The sequence below is a fragment of the Paroedura picta genome, chromosome 3 (assembly GCF_049243985.1).
Source record: "Paroedura picta isolate Pp20150507F chromosome 3, Ppicta_v3.0, whole genome shotgun sequence".
NCBI lineage: Eukaryota > Metazoa > Chordata > Lepidosauria > Squamata > Gekkonidae > Paroedura > Paroedura picta.
In genome coordinates this window covers 25,399,341-25,425,875 of record NC_135371.1, presented here as the reverse complement: position 1 = coordinate 25,425,875, position 26,535 = coordinate 25,399,341, and the positions used below count along the sequence as shown (strand labels likewise).

At 43.6% G+C, this 26,535-nt stretch overlaps 1 protein-coding gene and 1 long non-coding RNA gene across 6 annotated transcripts in view; both read right to left on the bottom strand.

Annotated features, from left to right (window-relative positions):
* The window catches only part of MITF (melanocyte inducing transcription factor), a 163,993-nt gene extending 138,934 nt beyond the window's left edge, over positions 1–25,059 (bottom strand). For 2 of the 5 annotated variants that reach the window (XM_077325149.1, XM_077325150.1), the window contains exon 1: positions 24,798–25,058. In XM_077325149.1, the coding sequence (XP_077181264.1) occupies positions 24,798–24,901 (104 nt within the window). In that variant the 5' untranslated portion in view covers positions 24,902–25,058. Of the gene's footprint in view, positions 1–24,797 lie in introns of all 5 variants that reach the window. The other 3 variants (XM_077325152.1, XM_077325153.1, XM_077325151.1) reach the window with 2 other exon arrangements.
* LOC143831765 (uncharacterized) lies at positions 63–5,533 on the bottom strand. Its single transcript, XR_013228957.1, has 3 exons — positions 5,350–5,533; positions 1,726–1,844; positions 63–604 (listed from the first exon to the last, which is right to left on the bottom strand). It is a non-coding gene; the product is annotated as an uncharacterized LOC143831765 (long non-coding RNA).
* Positions 25,060–26,535: the final 1,476 nt, after the last annotated feature.

The following is a 26,535-nucleotide window of genomic DNA, read 5'->3' as shown; positions in this document are numbered from 1 at the left end:
TTCCCTTCAGCTTTCTCTATCTCCATGAAATTTTCAAAATCTAAAACAATTCGAGCCTCGTTTAATATGTGATTGTAATAGGATGAATATAAAACATAGCCAGAATCTAAATGATTCACTTGAAATACTGAACAGGTAAAACATATTGTTTTATTCAATTTATATACCACCTATCTGCCCTCATTAGGGCCACCAAGCGAGGTAACAATTTGAAATCACAAATTTAAAAAATACCTGGTAAAAGCCATTAAAACCAAACCTACATCAGACATCAATAAAACAATTAGAACCAGCTTAAAATACATACATAATGCAATGAAATACACATACAATGAAACATTTAAAAACAGGACAAAAAGGAGGGATCACTGAGGAAACATCAGACAAAACACACACAAAAATCTTCACCCACTGGTACAAAATGGCAGCAGAAAGAGGCAGTTCCAGAGTTTGGCGTCATAACTAAAAAGGTCTTCTCACAGGTTGCCACCCACCAGATTTCAAAAGACAAAGACACCTGAAGCAGGGCCTTCGAAGATGACAGTAGCAGTCAAGCAAGTTGGTAAGAGAGTAGGCAGTTCCTCAGGTATCCTGGTCCCAAGCCCTATAGTGTTTTAAAGATCAACACCAGCATTGAACACACTTTTTCCCCCCATGTCAGCCAAAAGCCAAGGAACTACTTTACATCTTGCCTAACCAACAAATGCTAAGGGGAAGACTGGGAAAGGCAATATTTTAGTGGGACAACAGGCATTTAATTTGTTTTCAGATAAATTTTAAGTTGCTGGTATGAGGTGGGCCCAGAGTGAATATTTGTCTGACAACCCTATGGTGGTAACTCATAACTTTACAAGTGATTCCTAGATTAAGTTTGTCTCCAACTCCTAAAGGAATATAACAAGATAAAGACGTTAAAATGTTGATTAAAAGCCACTGCTCTTCATGACAATGGAGAACTCTCATAAGGAATAGTGTCTAGATAAGCGATACACAGAAGGCCAAAGGCTATGCTTATACACTGCTCAAGTAATTTCAACGGCGCTATAAAACTGGCACCGAACAACAAGCTAGCACTTGCTCATCAAAGAGCCGAAATATTCTCATCAACACCTCTGCATCGTTACACACACTTAAACCAGTAAGTTAAGGTTATTTAAGTAGCACTGGAGCTGTGATTATAAAAGCATATGTTTGTTCTTCTCAAGACACCTCCAGGTCTAACTGGGCGAGCTTATCCTGGAGATACATCTGCTAGGTGGGGAAACAATCCGGAGTAAATTCCACTCTGTAGCTGAATGCAGCACTACGCTATCCTAGTGGATTACACTGGCACAGCATTACTGTCGGGCCAACATAAACTTGGTGCAGGTGCCAGGCTAGCACAGACTGCCGGGGGGTGGCCTTGAGCAAGCCAGCCAAATGTTTCCCAGTGTAAATTGGGAACTGCAATAATAATCTAGTGAGGTAGGTTATGAGAATTAATAAAACAAGTAATGTAAAAAATAAAATGACTTCTTAGAATAGAAAGTAGGTGACAGCAGTTTGACTATCCCTTAGAACAGGGGTAGTCAACCTGTGGTCCTCCAGATGTTCATGGACTACAATTTCCATGAGCCCCTGCCAGCATTTGCTGGCAGGGGCTCATGGAAATTGCAGTCCATGAACATCTGGAGGACCATAAGGTTGACTACCCCTGCCTTAGAAAACTTGGAGCAAGGCACTTACACATGAAAAACCTACGATCAAATCAGCCCCTGCCATTCACTGGTGCCCATGGATGCAATGGCGACTCCTCTGCGAAGGTCCTTCCTCTCAGAGGCGACTCCTATCCAAAGCTCCACCTACTGCTCAGAGACAAAGTAGGTCTGTTAGGTTAGCACACAATCAGATTGTAGAATTTGAGCTGACTGGGGCCAATGGTAGAAGTTTGAGGACTCTACACATCTACATCTTGCAGATGAATCCAGAGAGTGCCATGAGAAGGACCCCTATAAGATACATCACCTACAAACTAGCCATGCCAAAGTTTCAGGGAAAATAAACACAGTACTGCTATAGAAGAAGAGTTGGTTTTTATACCCCGCTTTTCACTTCCTGAAGGAGACAAAGCAGCTTACAATTGCCTTCCCTTTCTCTCCCCACAACAGACACCCAGTGAGGTAGGTGGGGTTGAGGGAGCTCTGACAAAACTGCTCTGTAAGAACAGCTCAAGGTCACCCAGACAAAGTTATATAAACACACAATTCTGAGGAAGCCTTCTGTTCTCAATTCAGTCCTGGCCTATAGCCTCTTTCTAAGACAATTCCATTTGAATTTCATGACTAGCCACAGGTGTACTTAATAGTAACCTACATTCCCAGTCCTGCTGTGAGCAGTTGTAGGCTAGAGTGCAAATTATGACTAAAATCTCAATAGCATCCTGAAGCAGCATGTTTAGCAGAAGACATTTGCCAGTCAGATAAAATATTCAACTTGATGCTTCATTCAGTGAGCACCATATGTGCACCTTTTTGTTTTTTGAAGTAAAAATTGGTAAATACCATATAACTGTAGCTATCAATGATGTGTCCAGACTAGGGCCTATTCTTCAGACAATAGATAATGCACTTTCAATGCACTTTAGATGTAGATTTTCCTGTTCCGCACAGGAAAATCCAGCTGCCAAAGCAAATTGAAAGTGCATCATCCTATGAGTGCGGAATGGGCCCTGGATGGCCCAGGCTAGCCCAAATTCAGTAACTTTCAGAAGCAGCATTGGTCCTCATCGGTATTTGGATGGGAGATGACCAAGGAATACCGGGGTTGCTATGCAAAGGCAGGCAATGTCTGAACGCCTCTTGCCTTGAAAACCCCACAGTTTCATCAGAAGTGACCTGGGACTTGACGGCAAAAAAAAAAAAAAAAAAAGTGAAGTACAAGGTCTCTTGAAAGGGATCAATCATTTTGTGCCAGTTTAAAATCAGAATGGATACTGGGTTTAAGACGCCTTGGCATCCAATTCCCACCTCAAAGTGCACTCTGCCCAGCCAAATATGTTCATGCACCTTTTTCCATTACCAGCTGGACTAATCCATTTTCATGTAGCCAAGTTTCTAGGCTTAGAGGAACACAATTAGCTGAAGTAGAATGAAATCTGTTGGCTCTTCAAATGAAAGTTATTCCCACTCCTTACACTGCCCTACAGACTCCCCCCCCCCTTTTTTATCACCACCAAGATTTTCATCTTCTCTTCCCAATAAGTTGGGGGGGGGTCCTATTCATTCCAAAGAAAAGCCTCTGAAAAGTGCAAGATGTTCCTACCTATCCAGAACACAGTTTCAGGTCTTTTGGGCTTACACAAGACAGCCATACGTTTTGGGAGGAAACGCTGCGATGAAGTTAAATAGAACAGAACAAAAAAACATGACCTATTAGCTAAAAATGGAATAATTAAAATAACCCTCACATTTCTCATTCTACAGAAAACTCAGAGCAAGCATCGTGCAGAGCATGGTGTTTCCGAAAAATGCAAAACCCAAAAGTGTAACTGCTGAGTTCACTGGATTTTTGTTCTCACAGAAATGGCAAAGCAATCAATGCATTTGGGCTGCCACGCAGGTTACTGACCCATTAGCTGAACACATGGAGAGCCAAAGTTGTAGGCAGTCACTGCTATGCCAAATGGTCAAAAAACCCTTCTTAGATCACCAGCTACTTTCCAGTCTGTTGACAGCCGGTGATAGACATACTTCCACCTATCCCATATCACCCTCCCCACACAAGAATTAGCTTTCTTTTGTACAAAGCTGACTTATGCATCTTGAGTTGGGAGCCTTGTTGATACAAACTGGTGTGTGTGTATATATGTGTGTATACACACACACACACACACACAAACACACACACACACACACACACACACACACACACACACACACACACACATATATATATATATATATATATATATATATATATATATATATATATATATATATACACACACACACATAAATAAATTACAAATCTGTCTTTGCAGGCTAGAAACTCTGTGCCTTGAACAGATAAAAGGTAAAGGTATCTCCTGTTCAAGCACCGGGTCATGTCTGACCCTTGGGGCCCTCTAGCGTTTTCATGGCAGACTCAATACGGGGTGGTTTGCCAGTGCCTTCCCCAGTCATTACCATTTACATGTTCACAAATGGCACTTTTGTGTGTTATAGAAAATGAGGTAGACTTCAGGAGTAATCCTAAACACGTCTACTCAGAAATACCTCCCATTTCATTCACTGGATCTTACTCTCCAGCGACTGTTCCTAAGGATTTAAGAAGTTTAATTCTATGCAGTTGTCAAAGACACAGATCCTCTGCCAAGGTAAACCCAATATGTCTTATATATGAAGGATCCCCGCAGGCAAAACCTATCTTTTAATGCATCTTCACATTCATTTAGTGTGCAATTTAGAGCTTTCCTTTCTAGATTGTACAGATTGCCACTAGGGGTGCCAACAGGCCTAGAGATGCATGCCCTGTCACTTGAAGAGAGGCTTAAATGAGTAGCAAGGAACTTTTGAAGCACTTCATGGCATGGAGGTGAGAACTGGTCCGTATCATATCATTAAGCCACTTTAAAACGACAGTAGAAAAGAGCAAGAGTCCATTAACATCTTAAACCAACAGAATTTGTGGCAGGGGTTGAGCTTTTGCAAGTTGCTGCTCACTTCTCCAAATACTTCAAGTATCTGACTCGCAAAAGCTCATACCCTGCCTCAAATTGTGTTAGTCTTTAAGATACTGCTGGGCCCTTATTCTTTTTCTATTATTACAGATGGACTAACAAGGCTAAACATCGTGATCTATTAAAACAACAGTCCATGTTTTGCTCTAGCCAGCTGACAGTCCTTTTAGTCCCGCCACTGAAGGCTTTCTTGAAGTTAACTCTTTTAAATACGGCCCTGATCTCAAAATCTATTAAGCTTCAGGTTGGTCAGGGGGTACTTTTAATTCCATTATCACGGCAACAAGTAGTTAAAGTGCTTGAGCACTTGATTGAAGTTTACAATTCAATTGTTGTCATAACTTGCACAACAGTGAGGAATCAAACGGGAAGTCATTACCGAGTTTCAGCACAATCCTCTGAGATGACGAATGCTCTTGACAGCTACATGCTCAGAATAAAGTTTCATGCATTAATTATACGGCTATTTTTAGCCACAGAGAATGAGGGCCCCTCTGTAGCCTCCTCAGCATCCACGTCCCCTTCCAGGGGTTTCTTGAAGCCCAGCAAAAGCTATTCCCCACCTGTTCCAGGATACCAAACATCTCCATAGTATTTCAGAAAGTTAAGGCATGCCTCAACCAATTACTCACAAGCAATACCTCTGTGCTCTTCATCTTCTATCCTTCCCTGCTGGCTCCTCAAGGAGATATGAATCAGTCTACTGGAGAACCCCTTTTTATTTAGGGAGTGTAATTGCGGGTGTGGCTAAGACAATCAAGCAACTCCGCTTTGTATTTTTGGCTCTCGGAGCTATAGGCAACACTTTATCACACTCCCACATTCACGCCTGTAAATATCTCAGCGTACTTCACCTCCCTGACGCAGGCAGCAGGAGACTAGAACGGCTCATGGCACAGAAACAGGTTACTCTAGGATGCCACGGTGCATTTGGTCTCGTTCGATTCTGCACTTTTTAAATTTCATTTTCCTATTCTGAGCTCTGTGCCCTTCCCCCAGTTAACCCTTTCAAATAACTCTTTCTCTTTAAAGGTACTTGCACAATAATTTGACAAATGAAAATAAGGCATCTTGCAAGAGTCAGTTTGGATACTAACGAATTTACATTGGGGAACAGTACAATTAGTACCCATCCAGCACTCTGAAGCAGTTGCTCAATTGCTTATCAACTAAGATAGTATCCGTTAAAGTTGCTATCTTTGTTGAACAATGTTCTGTAGAAATATCCTAGTTGATATGTTATATGTTATGTTATTATCGTTGTATTTGTTGTGATGTTCCATGTTATTATTTCTTGATGTTTTATGTAAACTGCCCAGAGCCATATGGAAGGGTGGAATAAAAATCTAAATTAATAAATAAGCAAACAAGCTTAAGGCACGACATACCATAATGCAAAAAGTGGGCGACGAAGGTAGAAGCCAATGCAATAAAAGCATTACAAAAGCATTCAATCAAGCAGCATAATAATAACACACTAGTGACCAGGATTTAAAAATTGCCTTGCACAGCAGGCAGAACAGTTGGATCTGTTCTTATGCTCTCACGAGAAATTACAGACAAAGGCAGAAATTATGCGATTTGCTAGAATTTGAAGAGAAGAGACTGTGATAATCTAGAGGTCTATTGATCCATATTTTATCACATTGTATAATGAATATAGGTTCCAAAATTACTATGCATAAGGTTCCAAAATTACTATGCATACTATGCATATACTATGTTTTTCCCTTTTCTGTGTCTATTTTATTTTTAAATGAAATGTATTATTTTTAAAAAGAAAGACAACACCTAGAATCTACAGGCAATGGCATCACAAGTGGAAAATTGCTCCTCTGGGAAGGAGCAATACTTACTATTTTCAAGAAGAAGAGTTAATTCTTATATGCTGCTTTTCTCTACCTGAAGGATTCTCAAAGCGGCTTACAGTTGCCTTCCCTTTCCTCTCCCCACAACAGACACCCTGTGAGGGAGGTGAGGCTGAGAGAGCCCTGATATCACTGCTCGGTCAGAACAGCTTTATCAGTGCTGTGGCGAGCCCAAGGTCACCCAGCTGGCTGCATGTGGGGGAGGAGTTGGGAATCAAACCCGGCTCACCAGATCAAAAGTCCACGCTCCTACCCACTACGCCAAGCTGGCTGTATTACTTCTATTACTGATCGCAAGACTTTGAGGGAAAGACTATAAACTCCAAAAAGCTAACTGTAAAGGCTAGAAATCAGCATGGCTCTCCACATCATGTGACACGTGCAGAAGTCTTAAAACATTACAACTGCTTTTTAGGAGTTTATGCTTCTAGCCTTCTTGGCTGTGGAGAAGCTTAAATGGAGTGGCCACTAATCATCATCGAAGGGCTCTCATAATATTAGAAACATGGTGGTGTTGCTGCTGTTTGAGAGAAGATAGAAGAGGAAAGGAGGATGGAGTAAGCCACTGGGCCCCAATATCTTTCCCCATCTCCTTTTCTTACCAAACAAATTATGTTCCAAAGTTAATTATATAATGTGGTCCTATGTAATATTTTTGTTGCTGATAGTCCATCTCTTCAAAGCTATACAACATCCACAGATATCATATGTAGTCTGTGATGTTCCTAGGTAGTAAATGGGAAGAAAAGTACCACTATTCAATGAAACATCACCCAGGTCCCACCAAACCTCAACTCACAAGCCCTAAGATCTGCGACTCTGGAGACGTAGCAATCCTATCTCAATCAGTATTAGATCCCCCCCCCCAAAAAAAGTGACAACTTTCCAACAGAAGAGACGCCAATGACAGATAATACTTTTTAAAAGCATCATACTGAACAGAAGTGCAATTCTGCAGGATGGAAATGCCAATGCCAATAGGCCCAAGAACATATCATCTCAAAATCAGTTTCTAAAAAGAAAGCAAAAAAAAATCTGTAATGAGATGACATTTTCCAAAACTGGAAAACAGGGAAGCGCCCTGCTCAGAATGAATAATTAAGGCAATTTTTCCTCTATAATGCATCAGCTTTAGCTGTCATCACCAAGCCACAACAACTAGCTTATGGAGACCCTGCAGGGGTGCCAAACTGTGGCTCACCAGATGCCCATGGACTACAATTCCCATGAGCCCCTACCAGCAGGAGTCCATGGACATCTGGGGAGCCCCAGTTTGACCACCCCTGGGTTTTCAAGGCAAGAGACATTCAGAGGCGGTTTCCCATAGCCTTCCTCTGCATAGCAGTCCAGGTGTTCCTTAGTGGTCTCCCATCCAAATACAGACCAGGGCTGACTCTGTCTAGCTTCTGAGATTTGACTAGATCAGGCTAGCCTTGGCTATCCAGGACAGGGCTTATAACAATAGCCCAAAAAAGTAGTTGTGACACCTGAAGGGAACTACAGTACAGTTTATTGTGTTATTTCTGACCTCTCTTGAAAGGAAGCCTAAATAATCAGCAAGTCAAACAGCTGTTTGGGCTCTCTTTTTATATAATATAATATTTTCCTTGCATTCAAGTCAACGCTTCTCACTCCCATTAATCTGAAGTTCCAGCATCAGGCTTGCCACTTGGTTTTTCCCCCTAGCTACCTGATCTGCCATATTAAATCAATTTCATTCTGTCCTGTATTTCCATGGCTTGTTGAACCTGATTTCTCCTTCAATTTTATGGCAGATGAAAGAACAATCAAAGAAAGTAAAAGCTCATAAAGATAAACAAGGGAAACTTATGCAGACTCCAGCATTCTCACTTCCTGATTGGCATTCTACCACCTGATTTCCAGTTCAAATTACTTTACAGTTCAGTTCTCATAAGGCTTCCTCTCTTGATCCCAGCATGCAATGAGTGCCTACATCTCTTTATCCTTTTTTCCCTACTATTCACTAGTAGGCTTCCTGTTGTGCCTTTCATTATTGGACCTGGATGTCTCCATTCCATTGGCAGCTTCCCCTCAAACAGTAAAATCACAACTACAATACCAATGCAGTTGTTCCCCTTTTTGATAGAACAAAAAGTGGCATCTTTAAGAACAACCAAGTATTATTCCAAGTATAAGCTTTTGTATGCACACACTCTTGTATGCACTGTCGCAGAAGAAAACTATCCTCTTTTTGATACTCAGAGTTCGTTTAACCTTGTTGGAAACTTCAGTAACACCACAATGTGTTTGACATCTCTAATGCCTCAGTCTAGAAATATTCTAATGATGCTTATCTACCCTTCCTTCTGGAAATTCTTTGGACCTGCTAATTACTTGCCTGTAGAATAGTATTTTATTGAATGCCAATTTGGGAAAAGGCATAAAACCTGGTATTCTGGGTTATTCAGGTACCCAATACCATTTTGATATTTGGATTCTAGGGAAGATTCTGAAATTTTTCAGGTTCATTATTCTCTATGAGGCATTTGCTGTTTCCACACAAAATACACCAAAATTGTTGTGATCCTAATCCTGTCTGTCCCCAAGTTTCAACTAGCTTAAATCACAGAGTCCAATTCTACAAGCCCCTGAAAATGTGTCCCCAGACACCCAACTTCTCTCCATTGTTTCTTAAGGGGAAAGAATGCCATGCTTTCTTCCAGACAAAGAGGGGAATATACAAACACACAATGGTAAACAGCCACTGGCCAAAACCCTCTCAATGCAAACTGAACCAGAAGCCCAGTAGAAACAATGTCAAATGAGACAATCCTAGCAGAACCATGGGCCAATGTGGCAAGCCCAACATAACCAATTTCAAGGTAGAGAATTCAAGGCAAACCAACCTGAGAAACTGATAACAAGACCTGACAACAAGGCAATGGCATGGATACACAGAACAATTGAAGGAAAACAGTCCTGAGAGCCTTAAAATGCTGGTCACTAATATTTCTGTATATTCCCAGATGCTTCAAGAATTCATCAGGACTCATTTATCAGTATACCAAAAATCTCAAATATCATCTAGTTATGTAAGCATATCTTTAAAATACTGATACGGTATTTTTCTGATCTATATTCAAACTAAAAATAACTAAATTAATATCCTTATTTGACAGCACTTCTTGAAATGTGGAGTTCTGTCTGTGCATGATCACACATGATCTTGATGGCTTAATGCACACTTGAACCCAGTCCTAATCTAGCCATTCACCACACTGGCTCTCACAGGAATCTCTTCTACCACAGTATGCATATTGAACTGGATCCCATCATATAATAGTAGAAGGGAAGCTTTACTATTCCATTTAGAAAACTTAAATGCTATCCCTGGTGGCATATAGCTGTGTAAATTTGTTTTCACAAGAGCTACCACAAGATCAAGGGGAAATTTTTCATTTCTGACCAAAAGGCTTGGATGTTGTCATTACAGTCCAAGCTGCAGGAGCTACCTGATAAGATTGGAGGGCATTATGGGGAATAGAGTTGCTAAAATATGCCTTGCACAAGTTGAAATGCCAGATGGGATACATTCAAGTTGTCTTAGCACATGGACTACATGCAATGGCTTGGCATCTCCACTTGTGCAAGAGGTCTTGCATGAGCAGAAATTTTCCATGGGATCAAACTCATTCTGTCTGGACTTCTCTCCCCAATCACAGGCTAACACAGAAAAGCATAGTATCCCACCCAAGCAAGAGTCAGAGGCCCAATATAGAACTAAACCACATATTTTCTTAGTTTGCCGAATGGAAACAAAGGCTAAAATATATAGGATCCTTCTCTGGGATTAAACCCCATGGAATAACATAGGATTTGCTTAGATTGGTCTCAAAATCTGCCCAGTGCTTTGATTTAAACACAGTTGGAAACTATCAGCATCAGCCACATATTCTATGTTCTGAACATTGAGATGGGCAGTCCAACTCAGGAAAACATCCTCGCCCAAGTTAAACCCTCAGGCAGAACTCATCACATATCTAATAAGGTAGGCAGCAGCCTACTCTTAAGCTTCAACTGAAAAAGAATTAGCCTCCAACTCAACCAGATCAGTTTACAGCCGAGCTCTGCACAGACACATTCAGCCTATTCACAGGCTGAAAGTTTGTCCCCTCTAACCAACAGCTAGAAAATACTATGTTTGCAAAGTTCAGTTACGAAGGAGCCGTTTTAAAATTTATGCCCCGGTTACAACATGATTTGGGGAGGATGAAAAAACCAACTGTCAACACCTACTCCTTTCTCCCAATCCACCCAGGCAAGAGACATGCGTTCAAATATTTCCGTACCCAACGTACTTCCAAAAGAGGATCCGATGCTGCAGACTTATGCATGAGTATGCCAAGCAGGCAAGATTCTCCCATGCTTTGGAAATGCATTCTCCCTTCTGCATACAGGGTCAAGACACAGAGATACCAAACTGACAAGCGCAATTCACTGTGTAGGCCTTTCCTTCCAAAGAAAGCAACAAGTCCCAATGCAAGGGCTGGGTATACAATTTATACTCACCAACCAGCTTGGTGGGGTCTACCTTTTGTCCATATTGGTTGTATAGTTCTGTCAGAGGAGACTACGCCCATTCTTTGATTATTAGTATAGCCATACAAAGTGCCTAATTGTCCGTGCAGCCCAGTTTTACTGCTGCATTACTTGGCTGGCAGAAAGTAGCTGTGAACTTTATCAAAACAGGATTTGTAATAAAAAGTATTACAAATCCGAGGCAACTTTTGACACCGTGTGTGTGGGGGGGGGGGTTCCTCCTTTGAGCTCCAGGATATTGACTTCATAGTCTGAACTACCAGCATACTCCCACTCGCACCCCCAGGGGCTTTTTAATCATCGGTTTTAGCACATTATGTAATATTCTGGAAAACGACAATGGAAACCAACATACTCTTTGTTCTTTATTGTACGCCTAGATATTATTGGAAAAAATGAATTTATACGCATAGTGAACCGTCACACGATTATAATTAAAGGGAGCACGTGCATTGCATGCTAGTCCCATTACGAACAGCATTAAATGAAGCAATCATCTCCACAAGCCTCTCCGTTGACTCACCCTGGAGGTGGGAATTGACATGTGGCAGCCGTACACTTCTTTCCCTCAACATCGCAGAATGAATCTAGGGGCCATGTGGGCCAGAGGATCTAAGAAGCATTTTTTGGAAGCAATTTGTGCCTTCGGAGGGATTTAAAAAACCACTGGATACAAAATGGAATTCCAATGGATATGTCAGAAGTAAATACTCTAAGGATGCCAGGCGTTATTACAAGGCAGTAACCCAACAACTTAAGCAATTAAACTGATTAGGGATAATTAAACATTAAACAGTGGCTGATGATTGAATGTCTTTGGTATTCACCGGCAGAAATGAGTCTACTATGAACTCCTACACTTTGTTCTTAATATACCATGCCTCTCTTATCCTGTCCACTGTAAGAGGTCAGTGCTTCAGTCTCAGTTGCTGTTGTCTATGAAAAACAGTCAGCAGTTTTTCTTCAGTGTAACCAGGAACTATAGTAAATGAGGGGTGGAATACACAATCCCAGATTTTCTTTTTTCTTTTAAAGCAGTGGTTCTCAACCTTCCTAATGCCGTGACCCTTTAATACAGTTCCTCATGTTGTGGTGACCCCCCAACCATAAAATTATGCAAGTGTTCTTTCCCAGAAATTAAACCGAAACTGAACAATGGCATGAAGATCCATTGTTCATGATTGTATATAAATTGGTAGGCGCCTTCAGGAGGAGTGGCAACAGTGGTTCCCACCAAGCTGCTGCCCTGCTGCAATGCCTGTGAAAGGGTTGTTCAACCTCCAAAGGGGTCCCAACCCCGAGGTTGAGAACCACTGTTTTAAAGGTTAAGTGCTGGAGCAACTTATGGTGCTTTCCAGTGAGGCATTCTGACCAAAATACTCCCCAAGCACTGATAATGGGTATGCCTCATTTCAACGAGACTGGAGAAGAAACATTCCTTGGGGGACCCAACAGCTACCAACCAGTCCAAGCACTTAATCCCATGGATTCCACTGGAAACCATGATAATCACAAATCACACAAGAACAAAATCACAGTTAGGTCTCTGGCTAAGATTATTTTTAAAGACCCTAGATTAGAGTGGCCAGAATTTCTACTCTTGTTTCCAGAGAATCTGGAAACACTGCATAGCTTGTATCTCTCCTCAGCTAGACATTCAGCCAGCTGGAGTTTGCATACGTAAGCATGTTCTCAAAGAACAATGTTCTTCCAGTTTATTCTCTCTATACTCCTACACTGCAAACACAGAAAAGTCTGAATGGAAGTTGTAAACGATTGAAGTATTATTAAAATTAACCTTTAAATAATCTCTGGCATTTTTGAGTAGAAGACCTCTTGATTTGCTTATTCAGTTTTTATGACAGCTGCAGAATCAAAACAGTTACCTTGGACCTAAGGTGTCACCAAATCTAAGGAAAGGAGCAATGTTTCTCAGCTTGTTGGCAGAGAAGCCCCAACACTAGCAGGGCTGAAGTCGTTTGCCATGGAGATTCTATATCTTGCATCACAGCCCAGCGAAGCAAGAAAGAAAGGGGAGATGCAGCAGAAATAACCATGTTCATTTAACACAACCATTCATATAAATAGCTTGTCAGGAGGCACAACCTACCTCATAACTGTCCTCACACACACAGGCTTGATAATCAGTTTGATATGGACAACCCTATGTGCGCCCATGTAAAGTATCATCAAGTTGCAGCCAATTTATGACAGCCCTATAGGACTTTTAAGGCAAGATACATCAGAGGTGGTTTGTCATTGACTTCCTTTGCGTAATGACCCCGGAAATCCTGGCACTCTCCCATTCAAATCCTAACCCAGACTGATCACACAGAAAAACTCAAAACAGACATGAGGGGGATTATCACAATAGCTTTGGGTTAAGTAAGAATCAGGAACCAAGCAGGCTGTTGGATGCTCATTAATATGGCACAAACCCATCACCAGAAAGATAAGTAGGGACAGACACAAACTTGGAAAAAGCAGTTTGGTTCATGGCATTTCCAGTTTGCAAACCATGAACTATCATGAACTTTTAGCTGCCAAATGAACCGGTTTGGTTCATGACGTGGTAGAACAACCCCCCACCATGTTAGAGACACCAAACTTGCCAGGGACCTCCATCTGACCCCTTTATCTGTCCTCCAAGTTTAGGGAGGATTTATTTTATAGGGTCTATGTTACATTCTCCCAAATGCGATGTTCCCAAGAAAGTACTTTTGGGGGAAATAACAGGCACAGATTCAGGAGTGTACAGAACAGACTTGAGACATCAAGTTCACAAGCGACCTCCCACTGCTGCTTCTCCACATGTCCACAAAGTTATGTGCAAGTTGGAGTTAAGGGGTCCAAGTTATACCCCCCCCCCAAAAAAAATAGATGTCCCCAGGAAAGTGCATGTGTGGAAATTATCTGGTGCAGGTTCAAAATTGCAACCTACATATATCAAATGCCTATTTGTCTTTCCAAGATTGAAGACATCTGCTCCCCCTGTTGCTTTGAAGTTTTGCAAACATTATGATTGAGTGGAGACAGTATGGAAATGTATTCATTCATGAACCACCAGGAATAGCTTAAAAGTTCATGAAAAGTTTGTGCCGGTTGACCTACCATGAATGTAGTTCGTAAACCACAAACTGCCCAAAATTTGTCACAAACTTTAGTTCATGAGCCAGTTCATGCCCATCTGTAAAGATGAAACCCTTCCATTTTGAAGTGTTCCACACTCTACTCTTACATATCTACAAATCCCTTTTGCCCATGCACAACCAGCATGACTCTGAAGAGTCATAAGGGAAGCATCCACTGATATTTTTTACTAGTTGATGCAGCTAGTTTATGCATTCTAAAAGATGCTCATGTAATTGTTGAATTTTGAGAGGGAATTCACAGAAGGTGCATTTTTTCTAAACACGTTGGTGGGAATATAACTTTTCCATATTCCTTCTTTCAATGTTGTGGCACTCATATGAGTAGCCTACTCGTGTGAACAGTTATGTTTTGGTAGGTAAGCCAGAAGTAGTTACAACTGTATCAGCGACACACAAATAAGATCTTTTTGAAGGTATAGTGAAAAAGCCAACTGTATTTTACTTTAGTCAAAACTGCCTAGCAAATCCCATTCCATACCTAGCCACAGTGTGGAATACAGAAGAGTAATGCCTTCTTTTTAACATATTTATTGATGATCTAGATGAGGGGGTGGAAGAACTACTCATCAAGTTTGCAGACGACACCAAATTGGGAGGACTGGCAAATACTCCGGAAGATAGAGACAGAGTTCAATGAGATCTGAACACAATGGAAAAATGGGCAAATGAGAACAAGATGCAATTTAATAAAGATAAGTGTAAAGTTCTGCATCTGGGTCAGAAAAATGAAAAGCATGCCTACTGGATGGGGGATACACTTCTAGGTAACACTGTGTGTGAACGAGACCTTGGGGTACTTGTGGATTGTAAATTAAACATGAGCAGGCAGTGTGATGCAGCGGTAAAAAAGGCAAATGCCATTTTGGGCTGTATCAACAGGGGCATCACATCAAAATCACAAGATGTCATAGTCCCATTGTATACGGCACTGGTCAGACCACACTTGGAGTACTGTGTGCAGTTCTGGAGGCCTCACTTCAAGAAGGACGTAGATAAAATTGAAAGGGTACAGAGGAGAGCGACGAAGATGATCTGGGGCCAAGGGACCAAGCCCTATGAAGATAGGTTGAGGGACTTGGGAATGTTCAGCCTGGAGAAAAGGAGGTTGAGAGGAGACATGATAGCCCTCTTTAAGTATTTGAAAAGTTGTCGTTTGGAGGAGGGCGGATGCTGTTCCCATTGGCTGCAGAGGAAAGGACACGCAGTAATGGGTTTAAACTACAAGTACAACGATATAGGCTAGATATTAGGGGAAAAAATTTCACAGTCAGAGTAGTTCAGCAGTGGAATAGGCTGCCTAAGGAGGTGGTGAGCTCCCCCTCACTGGCAGTCTTCAAGCAAAGGTTGGATACACACTTTTCTTGGATGCTTAGGGCTGATCCTGCTTTGAGCAGGGGGTTGGACTAGATGGCCTGTATGGACCCTTCCAACTCTATGATTCTATGATTCTATGATTCTCTTGGCTATGCATCCTTGAGTTTACAGTCAAGGCCATCCTGGCCCAAGCACTGAACCATCATATGCTCCAAAGTGGTGTGCCATTTCCTTTCCCTCTAGCCTTGAGGTCTGTTTGTTGAGGATTCCTCACTGAGTTACTTTCCCAGCTCTATGAAAGGACTGAAGCGTCAAACTTCTGGTCTGAGAATTAGTCCCTTTACTTTATGAAGTGATGCCTCCAGGCGCTCATCTAATATGTAGTGTTGTGACAGACTGTACTTTTAAAAGCTTAGAAGTGCTGTACAAACAGATAAGTGACTGTGAAGAGCTAATTCTTCACAGAAACAGAGAGCTTTGAGTGACAGGCTGCTCCAAGCAATCTGATTTGTTAGTATCAGTTGAGCAGAGAGAAACTTTACCACTGAATGCAATTTGGGCTTGACGGAGAGCAGTTTAACTCAGACAAGAGAACTGGGGAAAGTTGGCAAGGATGAGCGGGTAGTTAAATCGAGACTTCCATTCCGGACAAGGAAAGGGGATAGATTTTCTAGAGAGCAAAGAAGATTTCCTTCCTAGTCCAAATTAACAAAATATTTCAACATAGAGGGGGAATGTCATGTGATATCAGGGGTATAATTTCCATGGTAACTCGATATAGATAACTCTGAGGTAAAATTAGCACATGCATAGACTTTAGTTCTTATGTTTCAGGCTAACAAGAGTTTCTTAAGCTTTTCACAGCTACTTAAATTTCTATGTTGAGAGGCTTTTGTTCCAAAGTTTTCCCCCAAACACTTCAGTATACTTTCTTTGAATATTCTTTAACTCTTTTGATTTCTAGAAGGCTGGGAGACTCTTCTCTCGGGTATACCTATATTTATGGCTTGCATGCACATGGAATGACAAACTAGGGATTGTCGTTATGGGAAGAACCTTGGGATGGCATTCTCACTCTCAGCCACAGTTTTATCCCAAGCACAATTTCTAATTCACATGCATGGGGGTGGGTGTCTGAGCACAAGGCCTGTTTGTGTAGCAAAATAAAACAAAAGCCCAGTGGCACCTTCCTTAACAACTAATAACATGTCAGCAAAAGCTTTTGTGAGCCAGAGATCACCTCTTCAGGTGAAGCTTGGTACTGTGTCTAGAGTAAGCTACACTGTCAGGCTAATGTGCTAAAAGTTCTCCTTTAAACCATCCTCCTGATGGTGAAAAGTCTTGTCAAGTGGCAGCTATCTTACGGAGACTCTATAGGTTTCTCAAGGCATGTGACATTTAGAGGTGGTTTGCCATTGGCTGCCTTTGAGGAGCAAACCCTGAACTTCCTTGGTGGTCTCCTATTCAAGTATTAACCAAGGCTAACCCTGCTTGGCTTCCGAGACCTGATGAAGTCTGTATACCATGAGCCACCCAGGTAAGAACAACAATCCTCTTTCTATCTATGACATTTAAGTACAAGGATGTGCTTTCGTTATAAGGTGGCTGATGTTTTTCCGTGAAAGATAGCCTTTCCTGAAATTTCACTTCTGTTCCCCTAAGACTCAGCTTGTTAGCTCTGTTCCTCAATATAAGCACATGTGACCTGTTCTAAATAAAGGATATTTTCCACTTCTTGCACAACTGGAACAGATATAAACAGTAGCCTGAACAAACGGCAGTGCAGAACTACCCAAGAGTTTGCAACGTTCGAAGATCCTTTATTGGGGGTGGGGGGAAATCACATTGATTTGAAAAACACTATGTCACCTACAGCAAGATTACCCAATATATCGAAAGCAAATCCAATCCCATTAAGCTGGTCTTAATTATCAGCATGGCGAAGAGCTTCAAAAACAGATCAGTGTTACTGCTAATATCTGCTGCAAAACCAGCTTCGTTTATCTAACTTCATAGATCTAACCTCAGCCAAAGAGCCTTCCAGAATATGAACTGTTTCCAACATTACTTTTTAAGGGCAGAGACTGTAATAATTATAACCATATACACCAAGGTTAAAAAAAAGGCCAGCCTATCAGCAAGTCTCCTTAGCCACTGGCTACACTTGAGTGATGTAATGAAATCTTTACAAGCATTCTAACTGCTGTGGTAAAACTGTCAGCAACCCTATCACTGATAAAGAGCACTGTTGCTTCTGGGAAGGCAGAAAGGTGGAGTTTAGATTAGGCAAGGTCTCAAATATATAAAACAAAGATTGCTGCAAACAGTCTTTGGAGAACCAATAACAAGCACGGTGGTTTCAACACCTCACTCGGACTATGCCATTGGACAATTGCAGGTCAGCTGGTGCTCTTGAATAAAGCACCATTCTCCAGAAGCTATACCAGTGTTCACTTTTTTGCCATCTGTTTCTGGCTATAGACAGACAGAAGGCTCCCACTCACACCCCACCCCTAATTGCTCTTCTACAATGAGGACTTCTTGATTACTGAGAAAGCTGGCATGTTTAAGAGCAAAACGAATGAGGAATGGATGCAGAGACCGGTCAATGCTTGACAATTTTACTGAGGCCCGGGGGGTGGTAGTCTTTTGCCGAGGGACGTCGCCGCCGCTGCCTGAGCCATGTGCTTTCCCGACAGCGCCCCTGAGTTCCCGCCGCCCACTGGGGGTGCTGCCAGCAGCAGCTGCACAGTGCCACTCCGAGGGGGAGCCCCAGCCATGGTGGCCGCTGGAGAGCACCAAAGGTGTGCCAGTGGCAGAGTGGCAGGGCAGCCCCTGAGGCAGCAGCCGGGGAGGGGGATGAGGAGGAACCACGGCCCGGTACCGACCGATCTACGGATCAGGACCGGTCTAGTGACCGGGGGTTGGGGACCACTGCAGTCCATCACTCAGGAGAACAACTGGGTTACTGGTTGGAAGCCAGGATGGGAGGCTGGGCATATGTATAACGTATTTGTCTCCCGTGGGACTAATGGAGATGAAATAAATGTGTTCCAGGATGACTGTCAAGTCAATCAGAGACCATGATAGCGATGCTGTGGTATACTGGGAGACATCCCAATGACCACGATGAGTCTATTACATGCCTTCTCAGAGCTTAGATAGGCTTCCCATGTTATCCTCAGGAGATTTTCAACATAGGACTACTGCCGCTAGATTCAATACAGAGCAATCTCTTGCTTCATAATTACGGCATGCAGTTTCTTAACAGGACATGACTTCTGCTTTCCAAAGTTTTAGAAAACCTTCCCTGATGCTATCAGCATCTGGTGGCTCCTTCTTCCAGACTCAGCTTTATCTGGCTGCTGGTGAGATGGGGGAGGGGGGAAGGTTTAGGGAACTCCTGGAAATTTGGGGTTGGAACCTAGTGAGGATAAGAACCTCAGTGAGGTACATTGTCATAGAATAAGATGACGAGATTTTAACATTGGTAAAGCGGGACACCATTGACCGGGGGGGGGGGGGGGTTCTTGATTAAAAATTTGGTCCATATGGAGCAACAAAAAGCTTCATAGAACGCATAGAAGGCAAAAATAGTATTGTAATATCTATTTTTTAATTTCAACTTAAGTACAATTTGCCAGATGTCCCTCCAAAAGTGGGACAATCTGGTTGCTTTATCATAGAATCACTGTGCAAAATATCAATTTTCTCTGAGGGAAATTAACTCTGTAGTCTGGAAATGCTGTAATTCCAGGGGATCCCCAGGTCCTACCTGGACACTGGCATCTCTACGGGACGCCATATGACGATCTCAAAACTATGCCAGTAATAGATGTGACAGAATTTGGAATAAACCAGCATAGCCCCACTGCTAGAAATAAACAGATGTCACAGAGGTGGGCAATAGAAACAAGAAAAAGAAAACTGTGAGAGATGCAGTAATGCAGTGGTAATAAAACTGAAATGGGGAGTTACTGGAGGCCCATCTTATCCAGCCACAGTGCTACTTTATCAACAATTCTCACTTATGAACATGCTTTGTCTGGTTACTAAGTTGTTACTACATAGGGTTGGTTTTTATGCCACTTGGTAACTGTATTAGAACTGGAGAGATTTTATAAGTATCAGTTTGCTCGCAGACTTTTTTTTAAAGACAATGACATGGCATTAAAAGGAATTTTCTGTGTTTGGTGGTTTTGTATTAATGTTAAATTCTTCTATGGGTATTTGTAAATTTACTACTCATAATCGGGTTCCTACCATTGTGTTATTCCATCTCTCACAGTTTTCTTTTTCTCTTTCTTTTGCTTTCTCTTTCTCATTCGTACAGTACCGCTGCTGGCATCATTCCATTGGCACAGACCTCAGAATTGGCTGGCCCTGAGCTATGGCACAGGGCTGAGTATCCCACCCTTCCTCAGAACACAGTCCAAGCCCAAAGAGAGACTGCAGAAATTAAAATTCTCCACTCTTCCCGCACCTCCTCCCACATAGCATAGTCAAGCATAAGGTTCTGGCTATACTCCGCTGCTTTTGTGCCAACAACAGCAGAGGCCGCACAGGCTACCCACTCCCATCTCCATGGGTAAAATCACCTTACTTCATCTTACACCAGTATTTATTACTCTACTCGTTCTGTGTGAAGTGCGAGGTTCTCTCACTGAAAGCCAGAGTAGGCCGATTTCTGCACAGTCAGCCATGAAACCAAAGACTCATTCCAAGGCTGCTTTCGTACACGGATGGATAATGCATTCTCAGTGCACTCGACCAGGGCAAGGGCTTTTTTGGTCCAGGCCCCAACTTGGTGGAATGAGCTCCTGGAAGAGTTGAGGGCCCTGCAGGAGATCTTTGCATTCAGCAGGGCCTGCCAGACGAAGTTCTTCTGCCATGTCAGGGCACAAGTGGTCAGATGGGCCCCTCCAAGTTAGATCATCATATGGTAGTGGACCAACAGCACCCATAGATTATTGCCATGATGCACAGAGAGGGAGTTAGCTGAACGGGATGGAGGGGGGAATAGGTTTTTGCTGCCAGGATATATTTTAATGGGGGATTAGCGTAATTTATGTATTTTACATGGGGTTGTATTATTGTGTAACCCGCCATGAGATGGCTTTGCTGAAAGCAGTGGGCAATAAATATAATAACCAAGTGCCAGCTTGGTGTAGTGGTTAGGAGTGCGGACTTCTAATCTGGCAAGCCGGGTTTGATTCCCCGCTCCCCAGCATGCAGCCAGCTGCTTGACCTTGGGCTCAGCACAGCACTAATAAAACTGTTCTGACAGAGCAGTAACATCAGGGCTCTCTCAGCCTCACCCACTTCACAGGGTGTCTGTTGTGGAGAGAGGAAAGGGAAGGTGACTGTAAGCCACTTTGAGACTCCTTCGGGTAGAGATAAGTGGCATATAAGAACCAACTCTTCTTCTTCTTCTAAATAATAATATTGTAATGGTTTGTGATTGGATTTTCCTGTGTTAAACAGCTGTTAACAACTGCTATTGTGCATTGAGGATGCATTCCCCAACAGTGTGTGAACGAAGCCTTAGCCTAGCCTACCTCACAGGACAGCTTGGAGGATAAAGAAGAATAGAGGGGAATCGGATATGCCACTCCAAACTCCTTGGAGAAAAGGCAGGGCTCACGTGTGTTGTTATGCTAATGGCCTGCTCTCTGCAGCAGGCATCACAGAAGAAGGGTTGTGAGAGAACCTTAATGCCTCCACTTCCTTCTTCTCTTTCTTCATGACTTTCTCTCCTGGTTCCTCATATATTAATTTAATCCTCACGAGATTCAGAGACTGAGCATTTCACCATCTGGTCACTCTCCAACTTTGCTATTAGGCCCTGCCTAATGAAAATGTACTAAGACCCTATTCCTGAAAGACCACAGACCTTCTATAGGAGCACGGGTTCTCTCCACAATTTCTGAGGACAAGAGTCGAGATGACATCCGTCCGATGAAGTCAATCCTTGCATTGATTTTGATGCGTACAAAGTTTTCAACACAATTTAAGAAAACTGCTTCTAAGTGTGTCCTCAAAATAATGAGTTGTTACAAATTGTTTATATATTGCTTGCATATACAAATGTTGGAAACCGCCCTGAGCCAGCTATTCTGGAAGGGCAGTGAACAAACGGCACAGATGTCAATCAATAAATAAAAAATAAGACAGAGTCACTTGTCCTGCCTTCACATCAGATAGAGATTGCTGGCAAGAAGAAAAATGCCCCCAAAGAATTACTATTATTTTTTTTTAAACACTGTACCATAACCTTTGTTAATTCATGTATGCAATACACAGAGGGTTCAAATCACTTCTTGGCTCTTGATACAGGAAAAGAAAAAAGCTTACCAGGCTGAAGGTCATTACAATTGCAGGGCCAACAGAAAAAGACTTGGGGCAGTCAACCTGGCTGCTCCATCAATTCTATGAAGTCTCAGCCTTTGCCCTAGTGGCACAGTTAGATTTTCCATACTTTAAGGTCAGGCACATTATTTGCTCTCTGCTCTTCCTGCCCCTTCCTCACAGACAAAGCAAAGAAATATAGACCAAATTATGAAATGATGTGATTGTACACCCAAGTCTTCCCTTCCCTCTCTGGCTGGCATCCACAAGATTTCAGTAAGTGCTCTTTGATATTATGAGGGCTTCCACTGAACCAGACCAGTGGGGTCCTTCTAGTCAGGATTCTGTTATATACAGTCACCCCTGGAATGTCAGGCAAGCAGACAAGGAAAGAAGACACAGAGGTCAAGGCCTTCTCCAGATGTTAATAACTTAGCATTGGTATTCAGAGATTTACTGCTTCTGTATATGGAGGTTCCTTTTAGTGATCAAGGCTAGTTAAAGAAACAATGCTTCACATGTACAGCGGTAAGTGCGTTTATTTTCAGGTATATTACCAAACTGGAAAATAATGCACACACAGAGATATAAGCTTCCTGCTAACTAAGCAGTCATGCAGAATATCCGAACAAGCAGAAGAAAGTAGCTTTACACCATAACCCTGAATGTGGACTCACAATTAGAAAAGTAAAATGGCCAGGTACCCATCTCTATCTCATTCTCATCCCAGCCTTGCTTTAAGGAGCTAAGGGTCATATACAAATTTATTCCCTCCTCTTATTCTCACAACAACCCTGTAAAGTAGGCTAGATTGTGAGAAAGTGATTTCAACAAAGGTCCACCATCAGGCTTCTTGGCCAGGGATTCTGTTTTTTTTGGGGGGGGGAGCATCATCTGGGCAAAGAACTGGGGCCACTGTGGGTGGGCAGGTAGTTGTGAATTTCCTACATTCCGCAGGGGGTTGGACTAGATGACCCTGGATGTCCCTTCCAACTCTATGATTCTATAACTCCATGGTCCTAGGACAAGACTCAAGACCAGGCTTTCTCAAACAGGGTTTCATGGAACCCTGGGGTTCCTTGAAAGCCCTGGTTTTCCCGGATGGGTGGGAATTAATTTTTTATATATTTTTTTTAATTTGTTAAACATTTATCTGTGACATGACCATATATGGTCATACCAACCCACACACACCCCCTCCCAAAATGGCCAATGATGGGCCTGGAGGGGGTGGGAAGGGGAGGGGTCCCAGGTGGGTGTGTGCACAGCTATGCTTCTCAACCATAAATGCACGATTCTCCCACTTCTGGGGTTTCTCAAAGCCTGAAGAATGTTTCAGGCGTTCCTCAACAGTAAAAAAAAAGTCTACTCTAACCATTCTGCCCTTTTAGGTGTTGAGTACTTGAAAAAAGAATTTCTGCCAGAGGCCATATCTAAGGATGCTTTCAAGCTACAATCTAGTAAGCTGTGTCAACAATGAAAGTGCACAGTATATCTATATGCATTCGCAGAACACAAGTAAAGCTTTGGTGTCCTTTGCTGAGCTTTTCAACCCCGTCTCTCTAGCTTGCTGCTCTAATATAGCACAGGCTAGCCCATCTGAACCCTTTGAGATCCCTGCTGGCCCGATGTATATATTCATCCCTACAACCACTCTACGGGGAGGCACCGAACAATCGCACATGACAGCAACCTTGTGAGCCAAAAGACGACCAGCCTGCCCAGCACGTTCCCCCAACAAAACGATGAACAGTTCTCTCGCTCTCTGTTTCATACCCATATAACTATTAGTGGAAGTCTGTAACCCCCCCCCCCCCCCCCGCCAAGGCCAAATAATGCCTCTGGTGAGAATAGCCAACAATGCCCTTTACATAATACCAGCCACCAGGCCTTGGCCCCTCCTCCCTCGCCCAAACAAGCTAAACAAAACTGCTATTATGGCAGGGGCCACTCACTAAATGGCGGCCTTTATCACTTCGACTGCAAAGGAGGTTTCTTTTCAATACATATATATTTAAAGTGGTGGGTAGCGTTTTTTTTTTTTTACACAAACATCCTGATTCAGCAGTACACCGCGTAAACAGCCAGCGCATGGCCCGCTGTGTCCGTCGTCCCCCCCCCTCTTCTGTAACATTCCCCTCTTCTCTCTCCCACTCCTTTTCAAAGGGCCACTCCGGCTGGTCAAATAGAGAATCCACTTTTGCAGGGAAAGCCACAAGTCTACCAGCTGCTGACGCGCCGCTTTGCCAGGCACGCTTCTGGCACCTCACGCCCAAGTCTGCCAAGCCTCCTCTGCTCTGGCAGAAGGCATGGCCGTGCCAGCACAAGCAATGAGGCACAGGAAAGCCCCCCCTTCCCCGTCCCCCGGGTGTCAGGGCCAAAACAGCCAAGGTGACAATCTGGGGACAGTTTCCACTGGGCAGTAAAGGACTCGACATCCTCGCCCCCCCCCCCCCAGAACCTGAAAAAGAGAAAGTGGGGGGGAGGGGCTCCTTCAGCACCGGGAACACCTTGGACGGGGGGGGGGAGGCTAAAATGGGAGGGGGAGTAAAGGGACAGAATTGGAAAGTGATGAAATTAATGGGAAGAGGGAGTGGTGGTGGGGGGGGGGGGGTTGGACACCCACGGAGGGAGAGGGAATGAGAGGGGCAGAGGAAGGGCAAGGATGGGAGAGGGAGGAAAGTTGCCCCTGGAGACGGCGCGCAGGCAGAAAGGGGAAAGCCTGGGAAAGGGCTGCAGGTGCTCCACGCGGGTCCCCTGCACACCGGCGGGGCGGGAGGCGGGGCGGGCTTGGTGCCCGGGACGCCAAGGACGGCGCGCTGCGGGGCTGGCCCTCACCTGTTCTTCAAGGGCTGGCTTTTCAGCTCATAGTAGGTCTTGGGCTCCTCGTGAAACTCTTCGCCCACCTCGAAGTCCGGCACGATTCCCGATTCCGCCTGCATGTCCCTCTCGCCGTCCCCCGCGGCCGCCGGGCACCAGACGGAAAGGGGAGGAGGGAAACCCAAACACCGGCGCCCCGCCCCAGCGCAGCCTGCCCGGCGCCCAGCGCTTCTGCCGCCACCGAAGCCCTCGCCGGACTGTGCGGAGCCTCTCGCCAGCTCCCCGGCGCCCGCCCCCTCGCGCACACCCTCCCCGCCGAGCTTCCTGGGATATGGAGTCCGACGGCAACCGGGGCCGCGGGCAAACTTGGCAGCCGCCGCACTACGACTCCCGCGGAGCCACGCGCCCGTGATGCAAGGAGTGGGCGGGGCGCTAAGAGGCAGCGGCGTGTGTCCTGTCAATGTCAGCCGGAGCCCCTTGCCAAGGGTATATCAGGGGATCCTGAACGCCGTGGCTGAAACCAGGGCTGTTGGGGGATCAGCTTCTATGGACATGCAGTATTTTGACAAATTTAGCAGCGCGCAGGGACACGCCCCTTTTTGTTGTTGTTGTTGTTGTGAATTAATTGGTAATAATCACACATTCAGTCACTGACCAAGATTTGAATTCCTCACTCCGTGCATAAACATTTTAGCCACCCCCTCAGTAGTGGTCAGCATTTCCTAGGTAGTCATTTACCATAATTCACATGGAATGGCTTAGTTGGTGTTGGTCATCCTGATGACAGATTAGAAGAATTTTACTAGTTCTCTGTTCCCCTCTGTTTCTGGTCATGCTCAAAGAGTAGCCAGGGGTGCCTTCATTATAAGAATAGAACCTATGGTCTAATTTTGAAGCACTTAGGAATAATTGAAATGAAAGATGCATACAAGAATTGACAAGATGTTTCATGGAAGTAAGGAGAGCTACTGAAGAAAGTGGCTGAACACGAGTGTAAATCAGGACCTGATTCTAGCTCCTTGAATTTTCGTTGCCTTGTAATAAAGAAGATTTATTTATATGTCCAGACATCTTTGTCAGTTCTTACTTTCGGTTTGTTGACTCTGGTGACTAACGGGTCTTCATTTTTCATCCTTCAGTTGGGGCCTGGAATTATACCTATCCAAACAAGAGAGATCAGTTCTCATGCAGGAAATGGCACCATCAAAGGGAACCACATACCCGCTGAACCCCCTCCCACCTCAACCTCCACAGTCTCCGCTCCCGAATCTCCTGAATTACCCAAGGCAGAGCTGGCAACCCTAGGTTAATCCATGGCTGTCAAGGACATGGGGCAACTTGTCAAGAATCCTGTTTTCCTCAGTGACCAACCAGATGACCAACCTGGAAAGCCTACAGGATGGGGAACAGAGGCCTCTCCCTATTATTGTTGCCTCTCAATCATAGAATCATAGAGTTGGAAGGGGCCACACAGGCCATCTAGTCCAACCCCCTGCTCAACGCAGGATTAGCCCTAAGCATCCTAAAGCATCCAAGAAAAGTGTGTATCCAACCTTTGCTTGAAGACTGCCAGTGAGGGGGAGCTCACCACCTCCTTAGGCAGCCTATTCCACTGCTGAACTACTCTGACTGTGAAATTTTTTTCCTGATATCTAACCTATATCGTTGTACTTGAAGTTTAAACCCATTACTGCGTGTCCTCTCCTCTGCAGCCAATCAATCAATAGACATTAAAAAAAAAAACATTAAGGGATCT